This window comes from Platalea leucorodia (genome assembly GCF_965183815.1).
Source record: "Platalea leucorodia genome assembly, chromosome: 2".
In the NCBI taxonomy this organism is placed as follows: Eukaryota; Metazoa; Chordata; class Aves; order Pelecaniformes; family Threskiornithidae; genus Platalea; species Platalea leucorodia.
In genome coordinates this window covers 72035243-72060751 of record NC_138824.1, presented here as the reverse complement: position 1 = coordinate 72060751, position 25509 = coordinate 72035243, and the positions used below count along the sequence as shown (strand labels likewise).

Below are 25509 nucleotides of genomic sequence, written 5' to 3'. Positions count from 1 at the left end.
TTGAAGTACAACCTAACAAAGGCTGATTTGAGTGCAAAGATTTACAGCTCCACAGACACAAAAAGGTATTTGGGTAAACCATTTACTTAATTCCTCAGGCTCCAAAGGGACAGCTGCTGCTGAATATTTATTATCAACTAATTTGTAATGCTTGACTAATAACTTGGGCAACTTCCAGCACTCTGCATTAATCCAAATACTAAAGACTGTGCAGGCATCCACAATGAGGATGCGGAGTCCTGCAGAATTCAGGTGGCTCAGAAATACTGTCTAAATTCAAATCCGTCTCTCCTTCCTCTCACACAGCCTTCAGGTGTTCAGCATGATTGACCCAGACACTGTCAGAGTGCCCATTTCTGAGATATCATTCTCCAGTATTTTTATTACAAAAGAGCCCCGTCTGATTCTCAGGGATTTTCACCCTGTTTAGCTCTGCTTTTGTTGAAGGCAATGCATTAAACCACATGAGGTGAAGGAGACTTTGTTTCCCCCTGCCAATACCTGCTGCATTTTAAAATTCCTTTTCAGAGAGGTTAGTTTTTGCACTTTCCTACTGTGAGAACAGATCGGAAGACTATCCACAGATCTCCATGTATCTTGGCTCTAACTTTGGCTTTTCGCAATCCTGACACCTCCAGAGCCAAGCAACCACTGCTTTTCCCAGGCTGTCAGTGGCCACAAGCCCATTCTGTGTAGACCACAGTCTGTTTTTATGAAAGAGCCTAAGTTTTTGTAGCTACACGCTGTCTGTCCAGCAGGTTACTTCACTGATGACAATGGAAAATTTGACCAAACTTTTCTAGGTAGTTATAATCTTTTTGTTGTTGCGCTATTTGGGATGCTTGATGCTTGACTCCCTAAAGAGACACAAGAACAAAGGCAGGGTTTTGCCAAGCTGTTTAGGATACATATGAATGCAAAAAAAGGTATCAACAGACAGCGATTAGTAATCCTTAAACAGTGAGGAAGAATGAGGAGTGTAAGAATTAGGACACCAGGAAACAGAAGAAACTGCCAAGAGAGATCCAGAATTTCCATTCTTGTAAAGAATCAAGTCTCAGCTATAAATATTTCATTAGGAATAATTAAATCAATGGTATATGAAGTACATTTTTTCAGAAAGAACAGACTTAATGAGCCACTAGAGGTCCCTTTCCACCCAAATAAACACACTTTACAAAACACGTTATGCTTATTAACCACGTTAAGTTATTTTTAATCACATGGTAACCATTCAGCAGGGTCACAAACAAGTGTTAAGTCTTGCACATTCGAGCTCATGCTAAGGGAAACACAGTACTTTAAAAAGTATATTCTTAATGAGAGTTAATCCTTAGCAATGAATGCAGCTTTATTTCTCTGCAGAATCTGAAGTCCATTCATATGCAGAAACAAAAATATTTAGTATGAGAGGAAATGTTCTCCATCACTCTCAAAGGCAAGATTATAACACTGGGGAAAGAAACACTTTACATGAAAATGTTACGGCCATGAACGGAATGCACCAAACTGTCTGGGAAGCTATCATGCTTGGAGAATAGTAACACCATGACCCCAGGAGACCTGAGGTTGTCTAATGAGAAGTGGGTAGGGGACCCTGAACAATTCCTTTTACTAGGTGACATCATCTTGTAAACAGCTTTATAATTCAGTGAGAAAAAAATATAATAAGAAATGATGGCTGACTGCTATGCTTGACAAGTTCAAAATAGAAAACAGATACAATATTTTAAGTCAAAGCAGTTACTTATTAGAAAAAAACAAAGTAAATGATACATTCCTCATTTTTAATATCTTTAGATGAAAGCTGAGTGCCACCCTGAAGAGGAAGATTTTTGTCAAGCCGTGCTTTAACCTGTACAGCAAAAGGAATTGAGTAAACTGAGTAAAATACAGTCTACAATTAGCCCTCCAATTCAGTAATCATCAACGTTCAGTGTTTTCTGTTTTGCCTGATAATAACTAAATGTGTTTGCTAATTTCCCAAAGCATTTACTTCTTGCATCACTTCAGTCTTCAGTCATCTCACAGCCCTGTGCAGATGGCTGTCTACTTCATTCTCCTCCAAGAAGGCACTGGCATACCCTGCCTTTCACAGATATGTGCAAACATAGCAGCCTGAACACAACTCCCACAGAAAGTCAGAGCACAGAGGAAGGATAACCAGACCATTAATTCAGCTGTAGGCTTAAACAGAAAGCTCTCGTAGCAAGGACATCCAAAAAGGATTACTAATTCTTTTAAGAAGTTGTGAAGGTAATTAGGAACCCTTAAAAGCTAAAAACTAAGGGGTTTTATTTTTAATTTAGTGGAAAAAAAAAATAGCAGGAAATTTAAAAGTCTGCTTTGTTTAATAGACCTCCAGGATAATTGTGATTTTTCTACCATCTTGCAATGACAATTCTCATTCAGTGCCATAGCAGCTATTTCCTTGCTGTAATGTATTTCAGCTAGCAGTTTATTTTTTTATACCCATTTTGTAGGCAGACATCACAGTTGGAAAACCCTCCAACAACATTTTTGAAAGGCTCCCCAGTTTTTTTCTGGGTTTTTTTTCACTCTTTTTTCCACCAAACAGAACTCTAATTACATCTGCATTTCTGCCTCTCACTCTTAAAGCCTTTCAGTTGCAGATTAGCAATTACTGAAGATGGTGCTCTGATTAGGCTCCTAAAGCAGGTTGACTCAGGATAAGTGATTGCACAATGTTAATCATGTCATGTCTGAGAGCACACATTGGTTGTTTCAAGGAAACAGTAAAATTACAGTCAACAAATGAAACATGAACATGTTTCTGCTGCTTTTGTATTGGGATATTATATGGCAGAGGTAAATCAATAATCAAAATAGCTGTATTAGCAATGTAATATTTTCAGACCAATGTAAAATGAATCAAGATCATCTGTTTTTTGAAGACATTAACATATTTTCAAAAGTACAGTCTTAATGGAAAAAGTCTCAAAAACTACAGAAAACTGAATGCAATCCTTTCCATAATCACTTATTTTCATACGTGGCCTGTGCTATCAGAATATATTCTGTTCAATTTAACACAAATTATTTTTTATATATTATGTCATAGTATGTAAAAGGCCACAGCTCATTGTGAAAACTATTGTTGATCTCAATGAAAAGAGAAGTATATCTCAGTCAAAGAATGTCAAATAAACCAAAAGATTTTTGGTATACTCTGGTAAGCATAGAATATGGATACTTGGCATAATTTACAGTTGTAAATTCCAATTGTACATTCCCATTCATTGCTGAGAACTCACAGCATAGGTTTGTACTGTGCTCATTTGAGTTTCACTTAGCTTACCTCTTCAAATTGATGGTGTGTGTGTATATATATATATACACACACATATTTGTATATGTATACATGCATACATCAGGGCAAAAAGGAATTATTAAGATCATTTGACTATGCTTCCTACATAATACAAAGCATAGGACTATCCTCAGCATTCACTGCAACTAGGCCAACCACACCTTCAAGTTCAGTCAAAGAGTAGTTTCCCTCACCCAATGATATAAAACAATGAAAAAGAAAAGGAATATATTGATATATGAGATTTATGATTAATTCTCTCTTTGTTTTTACTTATCCTCTATTAGAACCTAAAGGTCTGAGAAAAGATTTTCTTTCATATTGATTTCCTAGAGAGCTTATTTTAATATTATCATAGCACTACTCTACCTAGACAGCAGTTCTGCAGAAGCAGCAGCACTCCCAGTGAAGCACTGTTTGATGAAGCTTTTAGATGAAAAAACTTGAAACTGAATAAGAGAAGTGGTTTGGTTTTTTCAGAGGTAAGTACTTTCAATTTTAGAGCACCAATAGTGTATACAGAAATCTTTCCATTGAGGAAGATTAAATCGCTTTTAAAAACTTAAAAATCTGTCCTTTATTTCCCTGAGAATTCATACTCATATCTTGAAGGTAAAATCATTAAGGTAGAATCAATTCATTTTCAAGAATGTTCTGAAAGACTGAAAATAATAATAGGAGAATACAACATTGCAACCTAAGATATGTTTTCTGACCATATATATCACCACAGAAAAAGCTAAAATGAAAAAGTATATTCTCTCTTCCAACAGGGCAGCCTAAAATAACTTACTAGCCTTATTTTTTTATTTGTTCCTTCATGTATTTCCATAAGCATTTCATTAAATCTCCCAATACCATTCCAAGTAAAATCAGAGGTTCATCTGGAGGACATATATATATATAGAGAGAGGGAGAGATCAAAAATCACAAACTTCCATCACAGTTACAGAGTAGCTAGACTACTTTCTGCTAATGTATTAATGGAGTGGAGAGAGCACTCTGGCTCGCCAAAAGTAGGTGTCCACTTCAGGATGAGCTCCAGATGCCACTGACTCTGTTCACAATACCGTAAGATTAGCCACCAGTTCATGTATGCCTACATTTTATGGACAAATAAATTTTAGTGTCGGAATATGAAGCTGAATCCCACCTCTTCTCTCCATCTTTTCTCTTACAAGAAAGATACCATGGAAGATTACAGTGAATTACTCCAACAGTACAAGATCTTTTAGTCCTGCTTATCAGATATTAACCCAACCATAAATCTTATATCATAATTGCCTTTAATATATCTCTTCTTTCTCTTCTTTCATATATATCTCTGCTTTCGTTGCAGAGGAGATTAAGATACTTTGCTCACATTTGTTTCTAAGAGGCTCAATTTCTGTGCTGCTCTCAGCTTCAGAACTTCTGCTTCCCCAGTACTTCGAAAAAGTCATTGAAAGCTTGCTCTCTTTTTAACTACCTTATTTCCTCTATCCATTTGTATATCATCATGCTAAATGTCTACTTTATCAGCTATAACCATAGAACAAAATTATTCCAGAAGCACATACTGAGGAGGAATATCGGGGGTGAAAAAATCCCTTCCAGTCTATTACCTTTTTGTTGTTGCTTATGTGTGATTCTGAGCTTTTCTCAGTTTCCTTTTTGACAGCTTCCTGAAGATCAGAGGCTTCTTGTATATATGTTAATGCTGCCAGTATCTCATCTTCTAACAATATTACATCTTCACAGGAAATTGGCCATCCCAAATTCTCTAAAGCCTCCAGCAAAGCTTCTTTATGCTGCATATATTGAACTGGCCCATCCTCTGTAAATCTTAAAAAAAGTATTTTGAAAAAAATAGTAATCACAAGTAGGAAAAATTTTAATTTTGGCAGTACTTTGCAAATAGAATCACTAAGCATAAAGGCAGAATAAAACATCAAATTCATCCAGTCTATCTTCTGTATGCCATGAGGTCTTGTGTTTCATCCAGCTACTCTTGTATCTAGTCAAACAATCACATCTGGCTTAACCATATCTCATAGAAAGACATCTACAGAGCAATTCAAGTGGCTGAGCATAGATATCTGGTGCCATTTTGGATGTCCTAGAATACATGAGGCATCAGTAAAGAACTTGCAGATACAACTGAGAAATTATGGAAATCCCTGGCCCTTCTGGAGCAGCAGCTAGAGTGAAGTGGCAAGCATCCAGACAATCTAAAATGGCACCAGACACCTACTAAGTCCTGATTTGCCACATCAGTCTTAATTGATCACATAAAAAAGAGACAATCTCCTGCTGTTTATTCCTCTGTCAGTCCTGCACTGCTCAATTTCACTCAACGATCAGGAGTTTGCTCCCATCCATGGTTCAGATTATGTCAATGTCCACTAGGCTAAAGAGCCAGTTTAAGCTACACACTGAAGGTACTTATAAACTGAAAGGTGAATTAGATACAGTCATCTTTTCGATAAAAAACAAACAAACTGAACCCCCCAAAATCAAGAACAGGGAGAATTCTTTACCTCTCCGACTGGAAGTAACATACTTCTTTTCAGTACTCAAAAAGTAGCTCTTTTGTGGCTCTTCTCTTTGCCAACATTTAAAAAAACGTGAAACCTAGAACTGGGGAGAGTATTTAGGTGTCTGTCTTACCAACACATACAACCATGGTGATGCCTACCACGTTCCCCTACTCTTCGTCACTGCTTATCTCTCTGCTTCTCTAGGAACTGCTCTGTATTAACCAGACTGGTATAGTTTTTACCCAGATTTTGTTCTCTGTTACCTGAATCCATTATTAATTTGTAATTAATGTCAAGATAACTTATCTCCTGAGTTGGATCTCTCAACCATTTTGAACAAAAGGACAATATTGCCACTTCTCTAGTAATTTGAATTTCCCTAGCATCTGAGATAGATTACATTTTAATACACACTAGTGAACCAGAAAACTCCTCAGCCAATTCTTTCAGGACTCCTGTGACCAAGTTAGTAGACTTTGTTTATTACTCTCTCCTTCCAGATTGCTAATGTTGCAAGTATGTTGGCATCCTTTTGTAACACATGAATGTGATCATTCAAATTGTAAATTTAGAAGAGAAATAGATCAAATATTTCAATTTCTATGCACCAAATAAACAATTTTAATATGCCCCTCTAGCAACAGACTGTACAATTGCTAGGACTTCGTTTTTCCTCATATGCATAATTGGCCATACGTTATGAACAATAAAATATTTTGGATACCACCCTGTCAAATTCCTATACTCTACAACTCATTGTCTATCAACAGACATCTATTTCCTTTCTTTAATTATATGCTGTTCTTTTGTTTAACAGCCTTCACTTCCTCTCTGCACCAGAATGGGGTTTTATTTCTCCTTATTGATGATAGAACTGTGTATTTTTTGCTCATTAGCTTTAGTCTTCTTAAAAGCATTCTAGTTTTCATTCCCATTTTTCTGCCTAGGAATATTTCATGCTGTCCTGGTTTCAGCTGGGATAGAGTTAATTTTCGTCTTGGTAGCCGGTATGGGGCTGTGTTTTGGGTTTAGGATGAGAACAATGTCGATGATGATACACTGATGCTTTGGATCTTGCTAAGTAGTGCTAAGCTCTCTCTAAATAGGTGCTAAGTGGCGCTCACACTGGTCAAGGACTTTTCAGCTTCCCCTGCTCTGCCGGGGGCACAAGAAGCTGGGAGGGGGCACAGCCAAGTGGAGGGCTGGCCCAGACTGGCCCAAGGGCTATTCCATACCATATGACGTCCTGCTCATATATAAGCTGGGGGAAGAAGAAGGAAGGGGGGGACATTGGGCGTGATGGCGTTTGTCTTCCCCAGTAACCGTTACGCGTGATGGAGCCCTGCTTTCCTGGGGATGGCTGAACACCTGCCCGCCGATGGGAAGTAGTGAATGAATTCCTTGTTTTGTTTTGTTTGCGTGCACGGTTTTTGCTTTGCCTATTTAACTGTTCTAATTTATTTTACTTCAATTATTAAACTGTTCTTATCTCAACCCACGAGTTTCCTCCCTTTTACCCTTCTGATTCTCTCCCCCATCCCACTGGTGGGGAGTGAGCGAGCGGCTGCGTGGTGCTTAGTTGCTGGCTGGGGTTAAACCACGACACATGCCCATTCAGTTTTCATTAATTATTCTTCACTTCATTCTCTGAAGTAAACAGACGCTAACTTCACTGATGTCAGTCCTGTTTATACAGTCACTAGTTTTCTAAATCAATATACAGAAATAAGCTAGTTAAAGTAGTACAAACTTCCAGCGTGATATACAGTTCCAGCACATGTTGTAAAGGTGCTTATTATACCTTTACAAACGAGCCACTGAAGTGCTCTTTGCCAGATGAGGGATTTACGTTGATGCCAAAGGCAGTGACATGCTGCCCTCCCAAGGCCCTGCCACTTGACATATTAAGAATAGACCAGCACCATTCAAATGGAATGCAAGTCCTTTCCTATAAAAATAATCAGCACTGCAAGAAGGAGGTCCAGAATTTAATATTACTCCATATCACATATACATTTTTGAAAATAAGGTATAGTTATGAAATACTTGAAAATAAAACCAGTTGGTTACAGAAATAGTGATAAAAAAAACTATCAAATATTTATGACCAGCCTTTCAGAGGTAAGTTAGAAAACAAAAAGGTGATAGCTTACTTGTCTCTTTCCTCCTGAGACAGAGCTCTCCAAATAACTAGGTTTAGACGCCTATTAAAGAAAGCAAAGCAGTTTCTGAGAGAATGCAGTTCCTTGTGCATCTGAGCACTTCAAAACTAGCAAATAAACACAGTTTCTTAAGATATCTCCACTGATTTGTATTCCAAGAGCACTGTATCATCAAATTGTATCCTTATCATTCAGCTATGAAATTATCAACCGCAAGAGAAGATGGGAAAACAGCATCTTCCATCAAGTAGCAGCATGACTATTTCAGGGTCACGGAAGGATTAATGGCAATCACTGCTGCTTCCTGCCAGGATTTTCTATGGATGGTTCTCTTCAGCACCAGCAAGCTAAATCAAATAACAAAACTGATTAAATGCCAGCTAAGCTAAGCACAGTTCCTCCAATTAAACAGTTTCAGAAAACTGTAGCCTGAAGACACATGGAGAGCAATGCTAATTTTTTTTTTTTTCTGCTAAGATAACCCCTCAGTTGTGCCATTCAGACTTCTACTTTATTAAACTCTGGCTATGAAGAAAAAACACTGACAGGAAAACAGAAGTGATGTCCCAAAGCAATGCAGTTCTGATATCTTTTAAAAGCACCACTAAACTTTCTGCTTTTGCTTTTTAGACATAAAAAATAAACTCTTATTAGGTCATCTAGCTTACAGTTTTCTCTATTAACATCTCAAAAAATTAAGCCATCACTCAATTACTTCATTTCATATTATAGAAATAAACCTCTACCAATGATGCTGATTGCTGTAATTCTAGAAAAATTTCCAAACTTCCTTTGGAAATACAAGAATAACTTAATTGTTAGGAAAAATTTGGATTGTAACCATTAGACTTCTAACAGTCTTGCCACATTTACTGGTGCACGTACAAAAAAGCTCATTAACACCAGATTTTGAATATGAATTTCTTGATGATTCGTTTTATTGACTAGAAACCATACCCCAGCATTTTTAGAATGTAAATTACTTAGTTCATTCACAGTCTGCAGACTCAGCATGCTCCACTGCCTATTTCATACTTCTAAATGTGCACACTCATAACTAACTCATTTGTAAAAGCTTCTGCCTATACAAGATCATAGAGATTTTGAAGCTTCCAGCATTTTATTCCTTCAATACTGGATATTCTCTTTGTCAGAGCACAAAATTTCTGCCCTCACCACTTTTCTCTCTCTAAATCTGATGCCAAGGTCAGTCTATGTATGGGGAAGATATTGTCATGCTTGCTTCTGTTCTTGAAACCTGCATGCCCTGATGTATTGTCTCATCTATAGATGTCAGAATAAATTTGTGACCAATCACTATTCACAAAGCTGAACTGCAGCCTTTGCAAATTCAATTACTGGAAAAGCACTGTGGCATTCAGAGCAAAATAAATATGAATGGCTTGCTGTTCCACATGTAGAGGAAAAGCAATAATGAGAAGTCTTTTTTACATTGTCAATTATAAGGATCTTCAGGCAGATCTCTCTTCTATACATCTTTTTCACAGAAGCAGGGAACTCAATCCTACTATTGTAAATACACTGATTCATTGACCTCTATGGGTAAACATAAGTAAACAGTACTCCCAATCGTCAAAGTTTTAGGAAGACTGTGAAAATGCTGTCAGTAGAAGATCATCAGAGTTTAACCAGAAAACACCTTTCTTTCCCTCAAAATCAAAGTCAATAAATGTAAAATATTCAATGTCAAAGCAATGAAAAACTTGAATTTTTTTCAGAAGTCACCACCAAAAATACACCACTTGAACCTTCTATCAAAATGAGTGACAAATCCAGATTTCTATGAGTTCTTCATCAGCCTGATAATAACAGTATTTTCTCAGTGACAGAGCACACAAAACCAATCGATTTTTATTCACTGAATTCCATTAATATTAGACATAACAGGCAGCATTTGCAAATCATAATTCTTGATTTTTATCACAAAAGATAGATACATTTAGAAATAGGAAATGGGAATGAAAAACAGAGCTATTACATGCTTTAAAAAAAAATGGTATGATCATAGAGCTACAGAGGGGGAAAAAAAAAAAACTTAAAGGGCCTCAATGAAATTCATCAAAAAACAAAGACTAAACACTTGTCATCAAGGTTTTTCTGGTCATATAAACTAATTACATCTGTAAATGTTATTAGAATACAGCCTGAAAAAGATATCTTATTTATTAAAACAATTCTAGTCAAAGCTCTCATAAGGATACTGAATGACATTAGTAGTCAAATAATTGCACTACTTCAATAAAAATGCACAAAGTTAGATCAAGGAAAGAAATAGCTTAGAGATCTAATGTCCTTGTCCTGTTTACTTCTGATGTGCTTTTACCAACATTAAATTCATAAGCACAACACATCTCTCAAAAAAAAAAAAAAAAAGAAGGCAGTTCTCACAGGTGCTTCAGTTACATTCTTGCATCCATAGTTAAGTGCTAGGCAACTGGCAGCAAAAAGCAGGCCACTAATTTAAATGTCAGTCTATGGATTTAGGAGCTTAATTGTAAGTTAAAAGTCTGGCTCGCACTGTATGTTTAGGGGCAATTCCTCCTCAGGGATGATTGCTTTCAGGTTTATTCCCAGAAAGTAAAAGAAATTTTTTTTTTGTCATTGAACAAACATAATATGAGCAACATGTTATTTATTATCTCCTTGCCTATTATCTGTTTCTTCATTCTGCATTTTTTTTGAAGAAAATAAACATTTCTCCTACTGGTTGATGGTGGATTAAAGTGTGTCAATGCAGAATTACCAGTAGTGAGCAAAGCATGTGTGAGCAAATAGCCACTACACAAGAAAAATCTGAAATTAGGCTGCAAACATGATAAATTTCTAATGAGTAGACTTGCCTTTCATAGGATTTAATTGCTTGTTCCAGCTTCTCTTTATAGGCATCAAGATTCACTGCCTGAGGATTAATTAGTGTGATCCGCTTCTTGTCATTGCTAACATGGGCCAACGGTAACATCTATTATACAATAAAAGACAAAGACTTCATTTATCGTACAACTTTTCCTCCACCAGAATAACTGAATGCCCCTGAGTCCGTGTGCAAAGATCAGAACAGACAGAAGGAACATTGGAAGGCTGCAGAAAGAAAGATCCGAGCACCCCAAAGAAATGTCAGTATTAAGACATAGTTTCCAGCCTGTTAATAAAATCTTCTGAAATGATACAATCCCTTCATGCAGAATTCGCAAGCTAAGATTCCTAACTACTACTTAATTCTATCTAAATCAGTACCGTCAAACAACTCACTCTAATAATGAAAGGGTAGGTCAGAAGGGAGACAAGCATGACTAGATCATGACCATATTCCAGACTGTATTGCTTTAAAACAGCACTCTCTTATACTTATTAGCATCTAATTCTAGCATACAGGTGTGATAGTCACTTATTTAAGTGTATTTAATACTCTTATTCTGAAGGACCACATTTTCTAAGGAATTAGAGTACTAAAGATGGAGAGAGACATTTTTCACCATCATACTGATCACCAAAGACTGAACAAGGTGGATATTGCTCACTGAAGCTAGTCTTAATTAATAACAATTAGGCTTAAGAACCTAACCAGGTTGGTCAGAATAAGGAACCTCAATACCTTTCAAATCTCACAATACAGCATCTACATGTCAACTTCATTATATAATAGAAAGTCATACACTTATAAGTAGATCTTCCAAAGGCAGAGAAAAGGGTAGAAAAGGATGACAGAGAGGAGGAAAGACGCTTTCCCGTCTCTCAGTCCAAAGTCCCGCCATCCTTCAGCCTCTTAAATTATTCAGCAGTTCATATAAGAAAAGCTATTTTATACATCAATGTCCTGATGATGACTATAAACAGAAAAAATTGAAGAAAGAAATGAAGAAGATGGAGAATGTTACTTTCCCCAAAACTGTCTTCAACACATATGGTTGAGCAGGAAGCTTCTCCAAGTGTCTGTCTGAGATCAGGATATAGATGACAAAAAGATGAATGAGGTTCAATTTAAATAGAACTAAAACCACTGTGGGGGGAATAAGGCAAGCAATCAGAAAATAAAACAATAAAAAGACTTCTTTAATTGAGAACATTTTCCAGTGATGTTTTATTCGTGTTTGAATTATCACCGCCTAGCTGGATTCCAAACTACTGCTGTATGACCATTTTTTCAGGAGCAGTGGTGTGACTTTATATTCCCCTCCCTTTCTGAGGACGTCTTCTCGCTGGTTAGTAAATCTGTGTCACATTAGTGCCAGACCACATCAAAGCTCCTAATATTAAATTAATCTTAAGATCACTTAGAAGCTAAACTTAATGGGAACATGTCAGTGAAGTATCTTGCCAGAGACAGGCGAGGTAAATCTCTGCCCAGAACTGTGAGCCATGAAATCTGGTTACCTGTCATTTCCAGGTGGAGTTTGAAAGCTGAAAGGCAAGGAACTGAGAGTACCCCTCGTCCAGTTCCATACTGCCATAGTTATTGTCTGCTATGTTACTCAAACCAAGCTAATAAAAGTTCAGCAGGGCTTCACCATGTAGAAGCCCTCTCCTACATTCCCTTACAAATTCCCAGGGTAATTCCAAGTACAAACAGCATCATTTGCAAAATTAATATTTAGTACAGTTTATAAAACACACTGAATAGAATATGAGGGGCAGACAAACATAGACACGTTATTACTGTATTGAAAAAAAAAAAAAACAGAACGGAATGTGTTCTTAGCAAATAGTAAACTTGAGATATTATGCATACTTTGAGAGCAATGAAAACTGCTCATGAAGACAAGCGAAATTTGACAGATTCAGCTGAAAGAATTCACAGGGAAGCTTTTTTAGTGCCAAAATGTTTTGTCATTTTTTAAATGAAATATTTAAACTTTCATATCAAAAGAATTCACTTGTTTCAAAATGGCTTTTATTTCAAAACCAAAATTTCAAATTTTTAAAGACAAAACCAAAGCACAATAACCCTAGAAAAATCTTTCTTATTTTAGACCAAAGAAAGATGTTTTTGTTGGCTGAATCTGAACTTGATTCTTTTTAGCAAAGCATTGAGTCAAAACTCCCTGACTTGCAAAGCTGTACTTAAGATGCCACAATCTGCAACAGATATTCTCATGATTCTATAGGGAAGGTTTGCTCCAGAACTACCACAGTGTAATTCAGACAAGCCCCCAAGCCATTTTTTTTCCTGGATATGAATCTGATGGGTAGTTTAACAAATTAACCTCTTTGAAATAAATCAGGTGAAACGAACAGGTCACACAGAACTGAAAACAACAGGACAACCTCTTGTTAATGAACAGTTGTCATGGAAACTCTTTGCTTGCTGCATCTCCAAGGTGAGAAAACTGTTCATAGTTACTCCATCATCACTGCTAGTGAAGGCCAAAAATAAAAATTATGCTATCCCCAGAAAAGCAAACAAGGATGTCCGCATTCCACACCAAGAAAATGAAGATCTCAGAAGGAAGAATGCAAATACGTCTGTACATTTATTATCTTCAATGAAGTCTTCTGAAGTACTGGAATAATCAAGATTCTTAATCAATTTGTTAAAGTCTCCTATTCAAGCTCTATGTCTAGTCTCAGAATCTATTTTCTGCTTTTCCTTGATATGCTGGCATGAAGCTTGAGGGACAGTGGATTCCATAGCTCATAAATTCTACTGGTTCCACCTCATGTGCAACCCCCAGCATTCTTTTTCCTTTCTACACTCTGCTTCAGATCCAGAAAAATCCATGCCTCTACAAATAGAACAATAATTTTCCACCGCCTGAGAAACTGAGTGTCTCTATACAACTAATGGCGATTAGCAGGTGCAAAAAAGTGGCAAAAATGATATATTACTCTGTGTTTATATCTCTGAATCTAAAGAAAGCCATGGATCACTGTTTAGATTCTGTACAGCAGCTGTTCATCCTAAGAACACTGAACTTAATTCAGCCCTGAACTAGACTACCATAAGCTCCCATGAACTGTTACTAAAAACTACCTGTACATAGCACTTGCTGAATCATAGCTTTGACTATTTTCAAAGACCATTGTTTTACAGACTACTGTTTTTGCAAACAGCAGTTCAAATGCAGCTCAGGATTGTCTGGAAAGGATTCAAAGGAGTCTTCATTTAGAAACATGACAGGAAGAGCTCTACTTAGTAGGTGTATTCAGAAGATGGGAAAAGAAGTGACTGCTCAGAAATCAGACTTAAGAGTTATGTGAAAGTCACAATGTCTTTTGCTTGACATTTCACTTACAGCAGAGTGTTTTGAATAGTTTAGTAATCATTGAATACCTGAATTTTTTGGAAAAATGGCTATTTTACATCTGAAATGTTAAATTGTACATTTTTTATGCTTTTGATGCAAAAGGCCATCCTTTTATTGCATACAAAAAAAAATCTCACACTTCAGAAAAATCCTTGAAGATCATGGGTTTGACTTGGTTTTACTAAAGAAGAGGATCTGGTTTTGCTTCCACAATCTACATGCTATAGCAAAAATTCCCATTCCTAAGTTTAAAAAACAAACATGAAAACTTTTTAAATGTACAAATGTGCACGTTATAAATATTTTACTTAGCTCTATATCACATCCTATTCCAAAGCCCTTGCTCACCCCTTATTATTTAAACAGATGCTGTTCAGCTTTTTCTTTGAGTATTGTTTAAAGAAGCAGTTTTTATTAGTTAAAATGAGCTGCAACATATTCATAGGACTTTCACAGGATGCATCACACTAGTAGACTTAGAGCAACTTGCCACAAAATGGATTTCCTTTAAGTGGAATGGCAATTACAGCTTCATGATATACAATTCATTGTGAATTTTGCACAATCTCACAATTGTCTACACCTATCAGAATTAAATTTTAATTACTGAATTCCAATACTTTTGAAAAGGTCTTAGTAGACACACGTAAACCTTGAGAATGCACAAATCCACAAACTGTGCACCTGCACAGTTTTCCAAATGACTTTATGGACCTAAAATACATACTCCAGTGAATTAATATGTATTAGTAGAGGTTGTGGAGCTCAAGAAATTGCTGAACACCTGATGGCTGCACGCTGCCATCAACTGGTAACTGTGAAAGAAAAATATATAGCTCTAAAACTTAAGAGTCTGCAAGAAATACTATTAACTATATCAGTTTTATCTTCTTACTGATGCATGAATGAACATTCAGATATGCATTATACATTTAGTGCACATCAACCATCTGCAATGAACACTAGAGAATGCAATTATGACATCTATGGAAATGAATAAAAAAATCCTTTTGAAAATAGTACCAAGTTTTATGTTTGTTTTGAAACAGTGTAAGAGTTTTACCTCATCAAATACTTTAGAAGCTACATGCTTGTCCAGAACTGGGATGTATTTGGTACCATGAGGGATAGCTGTAGGAGCTAAGGCATCCATGATGGTGAGTCGCCTAGCAACCAAGCCATGAGTCTTTAACCAAAGAGCCGAAGAGATATCTAGAGAACTACAAAAAAGAGACTGTAAGATATAGCACAAGGTAGAAATACATTTGAGAAGTTTGAAATGACTGAAGAAAAATTTGAACTGTAATTTTTGTGACGTATCTATATATGCACACACATACCTTTCAGATGTCCTTTTCACAGTTTTCTGCATTTTCGGATCTAAGATAAAACATTTGGATTTCATTATCTCACAGTTTTTTGTGCACACAAAAGTATACATAAATAAACTGACATACAATAGCATCATTTTTTTATTTGAGCCTACTAGCAGTGTCACAAAGACTACACAATAATGTCTATTTCAGTTGCTAAATTAATCAATGAGAATTAAGTTTCCTGTGTTTCTTGGTGCTTGATCAATAGTAACAGTGTTACTATATGCCTCATGAGCCCTAATGAATCATTGAGGAAATTTATAAAATAGGTGGGGAATAATTTTTTTTTTTTTTTAAATTGAACTTCATATGCATTTATTTCTTATAACCGAAAAAGAAAAATTAACCAGTTTATTCCCCAGTTCAAGATGTGATACCAAGTACTATCACTAATGAGACGTCCAGGAGTGGCTACTTTAAGGTATACCACTATGAACGTCTCTATAAAAGGTGTATATTTATATATAAATAAAAGAACTAAAAATAAGATGCTGAAATGTAAAAAAGTCAAACATCTTTAAGTATCAATAGATGAGGTTTTAGAACAACTTAGAGGACCTATCTTAAAGTTCAGAGTTGCATGAATTACTGAGAGAAATTAAAACTATCTGGATGTATATCCAAGCTCCATTGGAAATACTTTTGTCTCTACATATGCGCCTGTCCCAGAGAGCATGTTTTTTGCAAGTCTAAGCATATTAACATAGTGCAACCTCCTTTTACATTACACAGAATTAGAACCACCACTCTCAGCTTTAACCTCAACATTGAACATAACTACAAATTACTGTATCACAACAATCTATCACTGTATCACAACAATCTATCACTGTATCATAACCAGATTCTCAAGATCTATTTATTCTGGTGATAAGAAGCAACTGTGATCTCCTTTCAGCAGTCTAAGGCATAACTGTATCACAGCTGCTGCATACTGTGGATATAACTAAGCCGTTGTAAACTAAATAGCTTGGGCACCGGGAGGAGCCTGGCCGCAGCTGTAAGGACCTTGTCACAATAGCCTCCTGCGTGTCCAGCTCTCTGCATCTCTGCTGCGTTCTGGTCCTTTGCACAGCAGGTCTGCACAGTTTTGTCTCAAATGAGGCGCTATGAGTTACAAACGCAGCAGGAGAAATGTTATCGTCTGCCCCACCCAGAGCTTCCTGTTCTGTCAACTTGCCTTTGAAAATGGTTGTACATTTCATGCTCTTTTTGACAGAAAAACTCTTTTTTTCAGGAGATATTCCTTCCTCTGGGCTTTCTTCCCTAGATTTCACACTATGGCTCAGGATTCGCAGCAGACTTGTCTTTGTTTGCTCTGTAAGTGTTGAAAGGGAAAGAAAGGAAGAGCTAACTTACTGCTCAAATACATGCCTGGGATTTTTTAGTTCCTCTTTGGTATCCAGTCCCAGTTTTTAAGGGAGTGCCTACACACGACCTCAAACACAAAATTACTTCAGCTCTAATTTGTACTTTCCCAAGGATGAAGACTTCTTTCACATCAGCCAGGTTAACTTGGTTTCAGACTGTGTACATAGGATACTTCAAAGAGAAACGTAGTGTTACAGGTGTAGTAAGGAGAAATGTTAGTGTAAGTAATGCTGTGACGAGTGAAAGATAGATCAGCTCCTCATTCTTGACAATAATGTACTTATTTAGAATAAAAAGAAATAAGGGTTTAATATCCACTATTAAAACACTGCTTGCAGAACTTTTAAAACATTCTGTCAAAACGGTTAATCTTTCCTCACAGGGCATGTAATGAAGCATAAATGAGCAGACATTTGTCTGTTTGGGTCAAATGAGTAAGATGGCTGAAAAGTATAAAATGAAGAAAAGTTAGTTAGAATTTCAGAAAGATGGTTATTTAAATCATCAAAGGCTTCATTTATTCCTACAGCAAGGGATGCTTTTTGCTATTTTCAACAGATCTTTTCAAGTTAGTGAATAAATTCTGCTAACAACTGCAGTTCATTTTAGTCTTACCTGCGTGTAATGCTTTCTTCCTTCGGGCTGGACTGCCAGCAGTGGTTTGCCAGGTTTGCTGATGTGGTGTCGGTGCTGGCTCTTCTGAAGCACAGCACAGCCTTCCGCTAAGAGTAGTACTCAGCTCTTCAACGTGTTCGGTCACAGAAGACACAGTATGTGTCTGCTTGTGATTACTGCTTGTAAGTGACAAAAAGAAGAAACAAGCAAGAAATTACTTAAAACACATATCACTGGTTTAAAAAACGCTAAGTTGAAGTGTTCTGGTAATTTAAATACTCATTTCAAATGCTTCCCACAGTGCAAAATATTTTCTCTATTATCCTAGTCTGCATTTCAAAGGGGAGTTCAAAGGACATTAAAATATTCTTTGTTTTTTAAACTATTTAAAAGTCGTTTCTTAGTCTATTTAAAAGATGTTCATTACTTTTAAGGCAACACCATCACATAATTTTAATAAGATCAGAATGTTCTGTAATGGCCACTTTGAATCCTGGGGGAAAGAGTAAACCTACCATCAGCAATGAAAATAACTGACACGCACACACAGAGGTATATGCACATATATATACACGCACATATATACCTATGTCCCAGCATTAATAAAAAATAAAATATGCAAATTCTGAAATAAACACTTATTTACATTTTTATACTGGACATCCTACCTGCCCTTCCACACATATGAAATCGTTCCAGAGGACTGTCCACTTTTAATTTATTTTACTTTATTTTTAATACTTTTATTTTAACTTACTGTTTTTAATAGATCTATGTCTTAAAAATCTGATTTTTTGTTTAATGTACTTTTTTGCCTTTGTACTATTACTACACAGATAAATAAGGCACCAGGCAAGCTATTTTTTTTATTAAGGCTGTGCTCCTGTAGAGGTTACAAGTAACTTCATGTTTGAAGCTAAGTCTGTGTTTGTTCCCCAAACAGAAACTCGCTATAATCAGCCATGCAGAAAACTTTTCCACAGTGGCTCAGGAGTCTGCCTCCAGTATGCTGTGGGAGGATCTCTTTTTGAGCAGTCATTCTTGGCACTGTGAGATTTTCAACATGTTTTTCAACTCATGCTGAACAGGAAACTACTTTTAATGATGAGATTACTTATCTTTTGATAAAAAGCAAGGATAAATATGGCATGAACATACAGACACACATTGTAAAATCAAAAATGTGAAGACAAGTAAGCTGAATTTCATTCATGGTGTTTACCACCTTTTAAACAAATAATGTGTATGTATTTTATGCTTCAATCAGCATATCCCAACGAGTAGCAATTTAGTCGTGAAGTACCAAGCCAGCTCTACCAGTAGGACAATAATGTTTCATGAATTCTCTAGGTCAGAGGGAGCAACTTTACCATGTGCTGGAGACAGAAAAATATTTTCACCTCTTTGCTTTAATTATTCCTAATAATTTGAGACTATTGAGATATTTGAGATTATTTTGTTTCAGGCATCACAGTATTAGTGTATTTTTCCAGATTTTTCTTTTCCATTACCGTGACATTTAAGGGAAAAAAACAAAAACCCACCACCTTTCTTTTAAAAAGAGGAGAATGTCAGGGGTTAAAAATGCAAGACAATGAAAAAGGAAAAATGTAACAGATAGCTTCAATCTCTTATTAACATAATAGCAGTATAAGGACATACTTATTCTCCGGATCATTTTCTCCTTTATAACAATCCATCATCAGACATTCAGCATGAAAGGTCTTCACTTTCTCTAGGTCTCTTTCTCCTTGTTCAATCTCTCTTTTCAAAAGATGTATGTCTTCATTCTAACAAAAAGAAAATCAAATGTTTTATTACAATTACTCCTAAACATGTTTCATTTTTGAACTGGAACTATGAAAGCTCTGATAATAATTTTGAATAATGACTCAGTTAAGACAGCTGCATAATTTTGTATACTTTTTCAGGTAGTCCCTCTGTCTCCTAAATCAAAGTTTGTTTTGTTCACTTTCTGTATGTATGAACAAGCTTATAGAAAAGAAGATTAAAATGCGCTTGGCAATACAGCCTTTCAAATTATTCTTCATTTTTAGGAAAAGGACAAGCATTCCCTAACAAGCCAGTTACCCCTTGAGATACGAACAGCCGTATTTCTGAATAATGCAATACGGTCAGTAGTTCCCCTCATTCCAAGCAAGCAAGCAAATAAGTAAATAAATAAAATACAAGATATATACATTACAACCATTGTTCTGTCATTCTACAGATCACAGCTGTATCACATACTGTCCCTGAAAAATGGGAAGTAAACCCCATACTCTTCAAGTAAACATTGGAACTGACTGGGAATCATTTGGACTACAGGAGGAAACAGGAAGGAAATTCCAAACGATGATCCCTTTACAGCTCCCACAGGGCCAGAAGTCTGGAGATGGACAACACGGACTCTGGTCCTCATCTTTCCAGCATGCGCAGTGTCACACAGTCCACATCAGCAGAATCACTGAAATTGCCCAATACACTCTCTGATATCTTTCAAGAGCTGGAGTATTTTCACATCTTCCTTCTAATCGTGTCTGCAAAGTTCTAAATTTCCTGCTACTGTCTTGTTCCTGGTTGTTTTCATTGTTCCACTACCACCATTTCTAAAATCTATGAAACTAATTAACTGAGTGTTAACTTTAATTAAAAACAAGAATATGCTTTAAATGGGTGTTTCTGTTAGTCTATTCAGAAATTTCCTATTGGGCATTGTTAGATTGGGCTGCTTAGTCACACTTGATAGGTCACTGCTATTCTAGTCATTTTACTCATTATAGATCTCTCCCCAGTGGCTATGGTAGGGCAAACTTCCAGCAAAATTCATAGAATCATTCATTCATCATCATTCAAATTCAGCTCTGCATTCTCTCATTTATTAACAGGATACAAACCATAGTTTCATTTTAAACAGTAACTTATTTCTGAGACAGCAGAGATCACGTGTGTGCTGAATTTGGTTTATATGTTTTTTGGGTTTTGGTTTTTGGTTTTTGTTTGGGTTTTTTTTGCAACAGAAGCACTACAAATGTACTTTGCATGATATTTGGGCTTTTTTCTTGTGGTCTAATAAAATTTCATAAGCAAAAAATGTCACACTCACTGCTTCCACATCATTTCGAATCTGACTAGGATTAACCCTCCTTTTTTAATGATCTATTGTAATATGAAACCACAATAACGCAAGTCCTGTGGATCCTTCAATAGCATGAAGAAACAAACATATTTATTTTCAGATACTCACAACAATAAACTCTGCAGCATCCAGATCAGTCAAATAAATGTTGTAATAATGAAACTGTCCCTCTGTTTCAGTAGATAGTTCAAACAAAAATTTATTAGCTTCTATATCATCACAGTTGAGGGATACAGTATGGATGGGAATTTTACGATGAAGCTGGACTTGAGCCAAAATTACTTCAGGGGGCTGAAAATCGAAAAATGTATATTAAACACGTGGCATCTGGAAGTGTGTTTATCAAAATATGGAGAATTTGTAAGAATTTTAATCAGTCATACTGTTGCTTAGAGACAGATATAGATCCGTTAAAAGCATAAATTTTATATGGATTACTATTTCAAAATTATATGAAATGATCTAATTTAAAACTGAATTTGAAACACTGATAATGCATTAAGGCACAGGACACTAATAAAATAAAATGCAAATTGTAATATAATCAGTACTCTCTGTTTCTGAAGTCTTAAAAGAAATTACTAAAGTTTAGGAAATTAAACTACCACATTGGTGTTTAGTATCACTGGATGTATATAACTGAATATTTTTTGATGTATATAACTGTTGATATTTTTATTAAGCTAAAATATTTCAATGACAAGTGGATTCAATACCAGGAAACAAAATAGAGGCTGAGAAAATAGGAAAGCTAGTGTTCCTCCTCCAATAAAGAAATAAAAATTAGGTAAGAAAGTAAAAGATCTAACAAGTCTAAAAATGTTGAAGGATCTGATAGAAAGAAATTATTGACTCAGTTCTCTGACTTCTGATAACATTTCGGTTGTTCAGAATACTGTCATAAATCTTGACAAATTTAGCTTTCTCCTGATATTTGCAATTTATTTGTTTGTTGTCTAATAGTTAAAAGCAGTCTTGGTCATTTCCTCTTTTTCATCTAAAAAGTATAATATAAATCATAAAAGCCATTATTAACTAGGTAAAAAGAAATGAAATGTTTATTAATTTCTAACTTAACAAAAATATTAAAATGAAGGATCTGAATAAGTGTATGTTAAGCCAAATTATTCTTTAACAAAATATTAATATATGCTCCTAGCTAGCAAAAGAAAGTGTGAAACAATGCAAAGATTTTGATCAGTTGTAAAATGAGATTTAATTACTTTTTTTTACTTGAAATTTAAATTAAATTTACTTCAGCCCAGCTATTTACCTAAGTCAGAGTTTTGCTGCGTATCTTTATTACATATTACCATTACAACCAAGCTAAATTTTCAAGGGCAAATAAAGTATTTTTAAAATGCCATTCTCAGCATACTAGATAGCTTTCACCATGTATTACAGCTTCAAAGCTCAGTTCTACCTAATTTGCATCATTATATCTGATCAATGAGTGTTTTTTACCCAGTTTTTAGTTGGTGTTACATAATGCAATATAACATGAAATGGCATCATTTTAAGTCACGGTAACAACACTTTCAAAAATAAAAGCATACTTTTGATTTTGTTAAGCACTTAAACCTACACTTAAAGCAATTCTAGACTGCTTCTACTCCAGAATTGCACATACATGAGATCAAATTTTGACTCAGTAGGATAAAAATGGAATCATATGGAGACCTAATGGAACCATATTAATGTAACATCTTTATATGAAAATAACGGAAATTAATAATTAGGCCCTGACTCCTTAGACATGACATAGCCTTTGTGTAAGTTCTGCAACAGAATGTAAGAAGGTACCTACTTATATATTTGATGTGTTCTTCAGGCAAAAATGTTGAACACAAACTTTTTATTTAATTTTGCTATCAATCATTTTCTTTCTAGGTTTTCAAGCCATCACACAAGATTGTAGGGTTTTAATATTTAAAACCAACCATATCATGGGACCATCATTTTTTTTTTTTATTTTTAACTCATGATATAAATATATTAATATATAATACTAAGTTAGGAAGACATGCTATTTAACACAAATGCTAACCTTGATACTAACATAAAGCTTTACTTTTTAATCCATTACCAGATCCTTAAAACAACTCATGAGAAATGTGATGAGTTATTATGCACCAAAGACTGAACTGTGAGCGGAGAGTTCTAATTAAAACCCTTTCACAAACAGCACATTTCTCAGATACAATTTTTCAATATTATGACAACATCCAAGAGACTCAGCTCTGCAGGTATGATATTCGTCTCGTACATTTGCTTCAGCCTTCTGACACCATCACTGTAGCACCAAACTACTGCCTTTTCTGTTTTCTTATTTCAGAAATACCTGGTTAGGTCTCCCATCAGTCAAAAGGTAAATAGCCTGAGTGTCAGTATCGGCAAGAGCAATCTGGAGAGCTTTGAGTGTATTTGTGGAACTTCCAACCTAAGAAACCAAAAAGAAAAAGAAACAGCTATAAATACTAACAGTTCTTTGCCCCTGTTCTTAAATTAATAATGACAGTGTACTGACTCAAGGGATATTACAGAACAAAAATAAGTAATAAAAAGGTGAAAATATTTATGTCAAATAGCTAGAAAAATCAAAGCAAGTGTCAAAGTAGCATAAATTGGTACCAAATTGGTATTCAGTGCTTATGCAAACACATATAAGCAAAATGCTGGCAACAGAAATATGAGCTGTAGAAGCAAAAGCAATCACTAAAAGACTACAAACAGATAGGAAGATGTAATATAAAAGATACATTCTATTATATTTTCCCATGGCTGCTCCTGATTGCCAACTCATCACACTCCCTTGAAATATGTATTTTACTTAATCACATAATTCAAAAAGTCCACAAAAGAGTTGCACAAATTTATTTCTGAAAAATAGGTAAAGAACTTCCTGGTTTTCCAAACAATTTTTTTTCCAGACTATCTCACATCTACCCCCCTCAGCACATCAATGTAAACATAATTTATTTTTTAGCACAAAAGTTAGCTATAACAACAAAAAACACACAATAAAGCAATACTGTGCCCCCTAAAAATTCATATTTGAGTAATACTAGCACTTTTCCTGTGTGATCCACATACTTAGTGATCGTGATCTGTCTTTTTTTCTTTTGAGAATAATGCAACTCTAAACTCACCAAAATGCATTTCATGGCTTACAGAAACCTAAAACGTACAGTTTATGTCTTCAGATTTCTACCTTTCAATAATTCAGTGTACAAAACTTTCCAAATTTAAGGGAAAAGTAAGGTTTTATCATAATGGAAAAGTGTTTCATCAAGTCTTAGTCTTAAACGGGGCCAAAGCAAAATCCCTGAAAAGATATGAGTCTGTTTTATGCTATTGTAACACCTGAGTACTGCACTGGAGGGCAGTGAGGGTTGTAGCGGTGTGAGAAGAAACTCAGGATCCACATATATAATGCATTACAGAAGATAAATATAAATCTCTAACGTTGACCCATACATGCAAAAATATGTTAAGAGACAGCATTATTTCTTCAGTCCTATTAATTGTGTTAAAACTTCTTCCAGTCCAGCAAACAGTTCTATTAGAAAGGGCAAAGTAAATAAGTTTCGGGTGAAATGGAATAGGAGGTACACTCTGAGAGTGACTCTGCATGGCTGCGTAAGAATGCATGAGCCAGGCAACAAGACAGCTCAGATGACACTTCATAATCCTATCTTCTAATTCACAAACAATCCTTACCGGTACCCACTCGTAAGAAATAACGAGCCTAAGCCATTTTCTTTGTGTTAAATATATCTAATATTCCTAATGTTTTAGTAAGCCCTATAAAGTTTTAGGCACACATCACTCATTATTATGTGTAAATTGGCCATCCTGGCTCTTTTCAAAAATGGTACCTAGTTTTGATCTGATTTGAAACAAAACAACTTCTTCCACTATATCATGCGAAAATACTGTGCGTGCTGATGATGTGAGGGAAATAACTATGTACCTTATGGTAAAAGCTGTTAATTTTAGATTTCTCAGTTGCTACTGTTACAAATGAACACTGTTTTTATCAGTGTTTAAAAGAAGTTGACATGCTTCAACTATGTGGCATAATCACCCCCAAAATTTTAAATGTTATCACCTCTAAAGGGTTTTTAAGGAACAGTTAGCTACTGTTTATTGCTCAGCTTCCTTATTCAATATCCTGGGACCAAAGTGTATAAAATGAGATCAAAGGATCTACTCCGATTAATATTCCAGAGCAAGCAATCTTCTGTTCATTTCAACTGCACTGTAAAGCCAGCGTTCTGATCTCAGACTTACGCCTGCACTGCTTTAAACAGACTAAAAGGTCAGCAGCAGATGTCATCCCTGAAAAAAAGTAGACTGTTCTTGTACCATTCCCTGCACCATTTCAGATATCTGGATCTGAACTGAGGGCAAAATTTATAATCAATGATTCACAACTTCATGAATAATGATGAAAAAGGCCATTCCCAAATGCATCTAAAAGATGGTATCAAATTATAGTAGTTCAAAGTATTAACGAATCTGCATGATTTTGTACCACATATATGGCTTAAACAGAGCCAACTTTTCAAGTCTCAAGGAAGGCAGTAAAATTAAGTTTACTAACCGCAGTTATAAGTATTCACCAACTACTCGGGCCACACATACTTTCTTTTCTCCATGTGTTTGTCTGTTAGTATTTTCTGAGAATACCAAGGTATTTATCTTGCTTTGTAGTCTCAGAGGTCTTATGG

General features: G+C 35.6%; 1 protein-coding gene across 1 annotated transcript in view; it reads right to left on the bottom strand.

Annotated features, from left to right (window-relative positions):
- VWA3B (von Willebrand factor A domain containing 3B) overlaps positions 1 to 25509 on the bottom strand; it is a gene marked incomplete at both ends in the record, with an annotated part of 67843 nt that overhangs the window by 14621 nt on the left and 27713 nt on the right. Inside the window, 10 exon segments of the mRNA XM_082336258.1 lie at positions 4936 to 5155; positions 8004 to 8054; positions 10874 to 10992; positions 15339 to 15495; positions 15616 to 15655; positions 16832 to 16969; positions 17638 to 17816; positions 19300 to 19427; positions 20885 to 21067; positions 23118 to 23216. Of these exon segments, the coding sequence (XP_082192384.1) occupies positions 4936 to 5155; positions 8004 to 8054; positions 10874 to 10992; positions 15339 to 15495; positions 15616 to 15655; positions 16832 to 16969; positions 17638 to 17816; positions 19300 to 19427; positions 20885 to 21067; positions 23118 to 23216 (1314 nt within the window).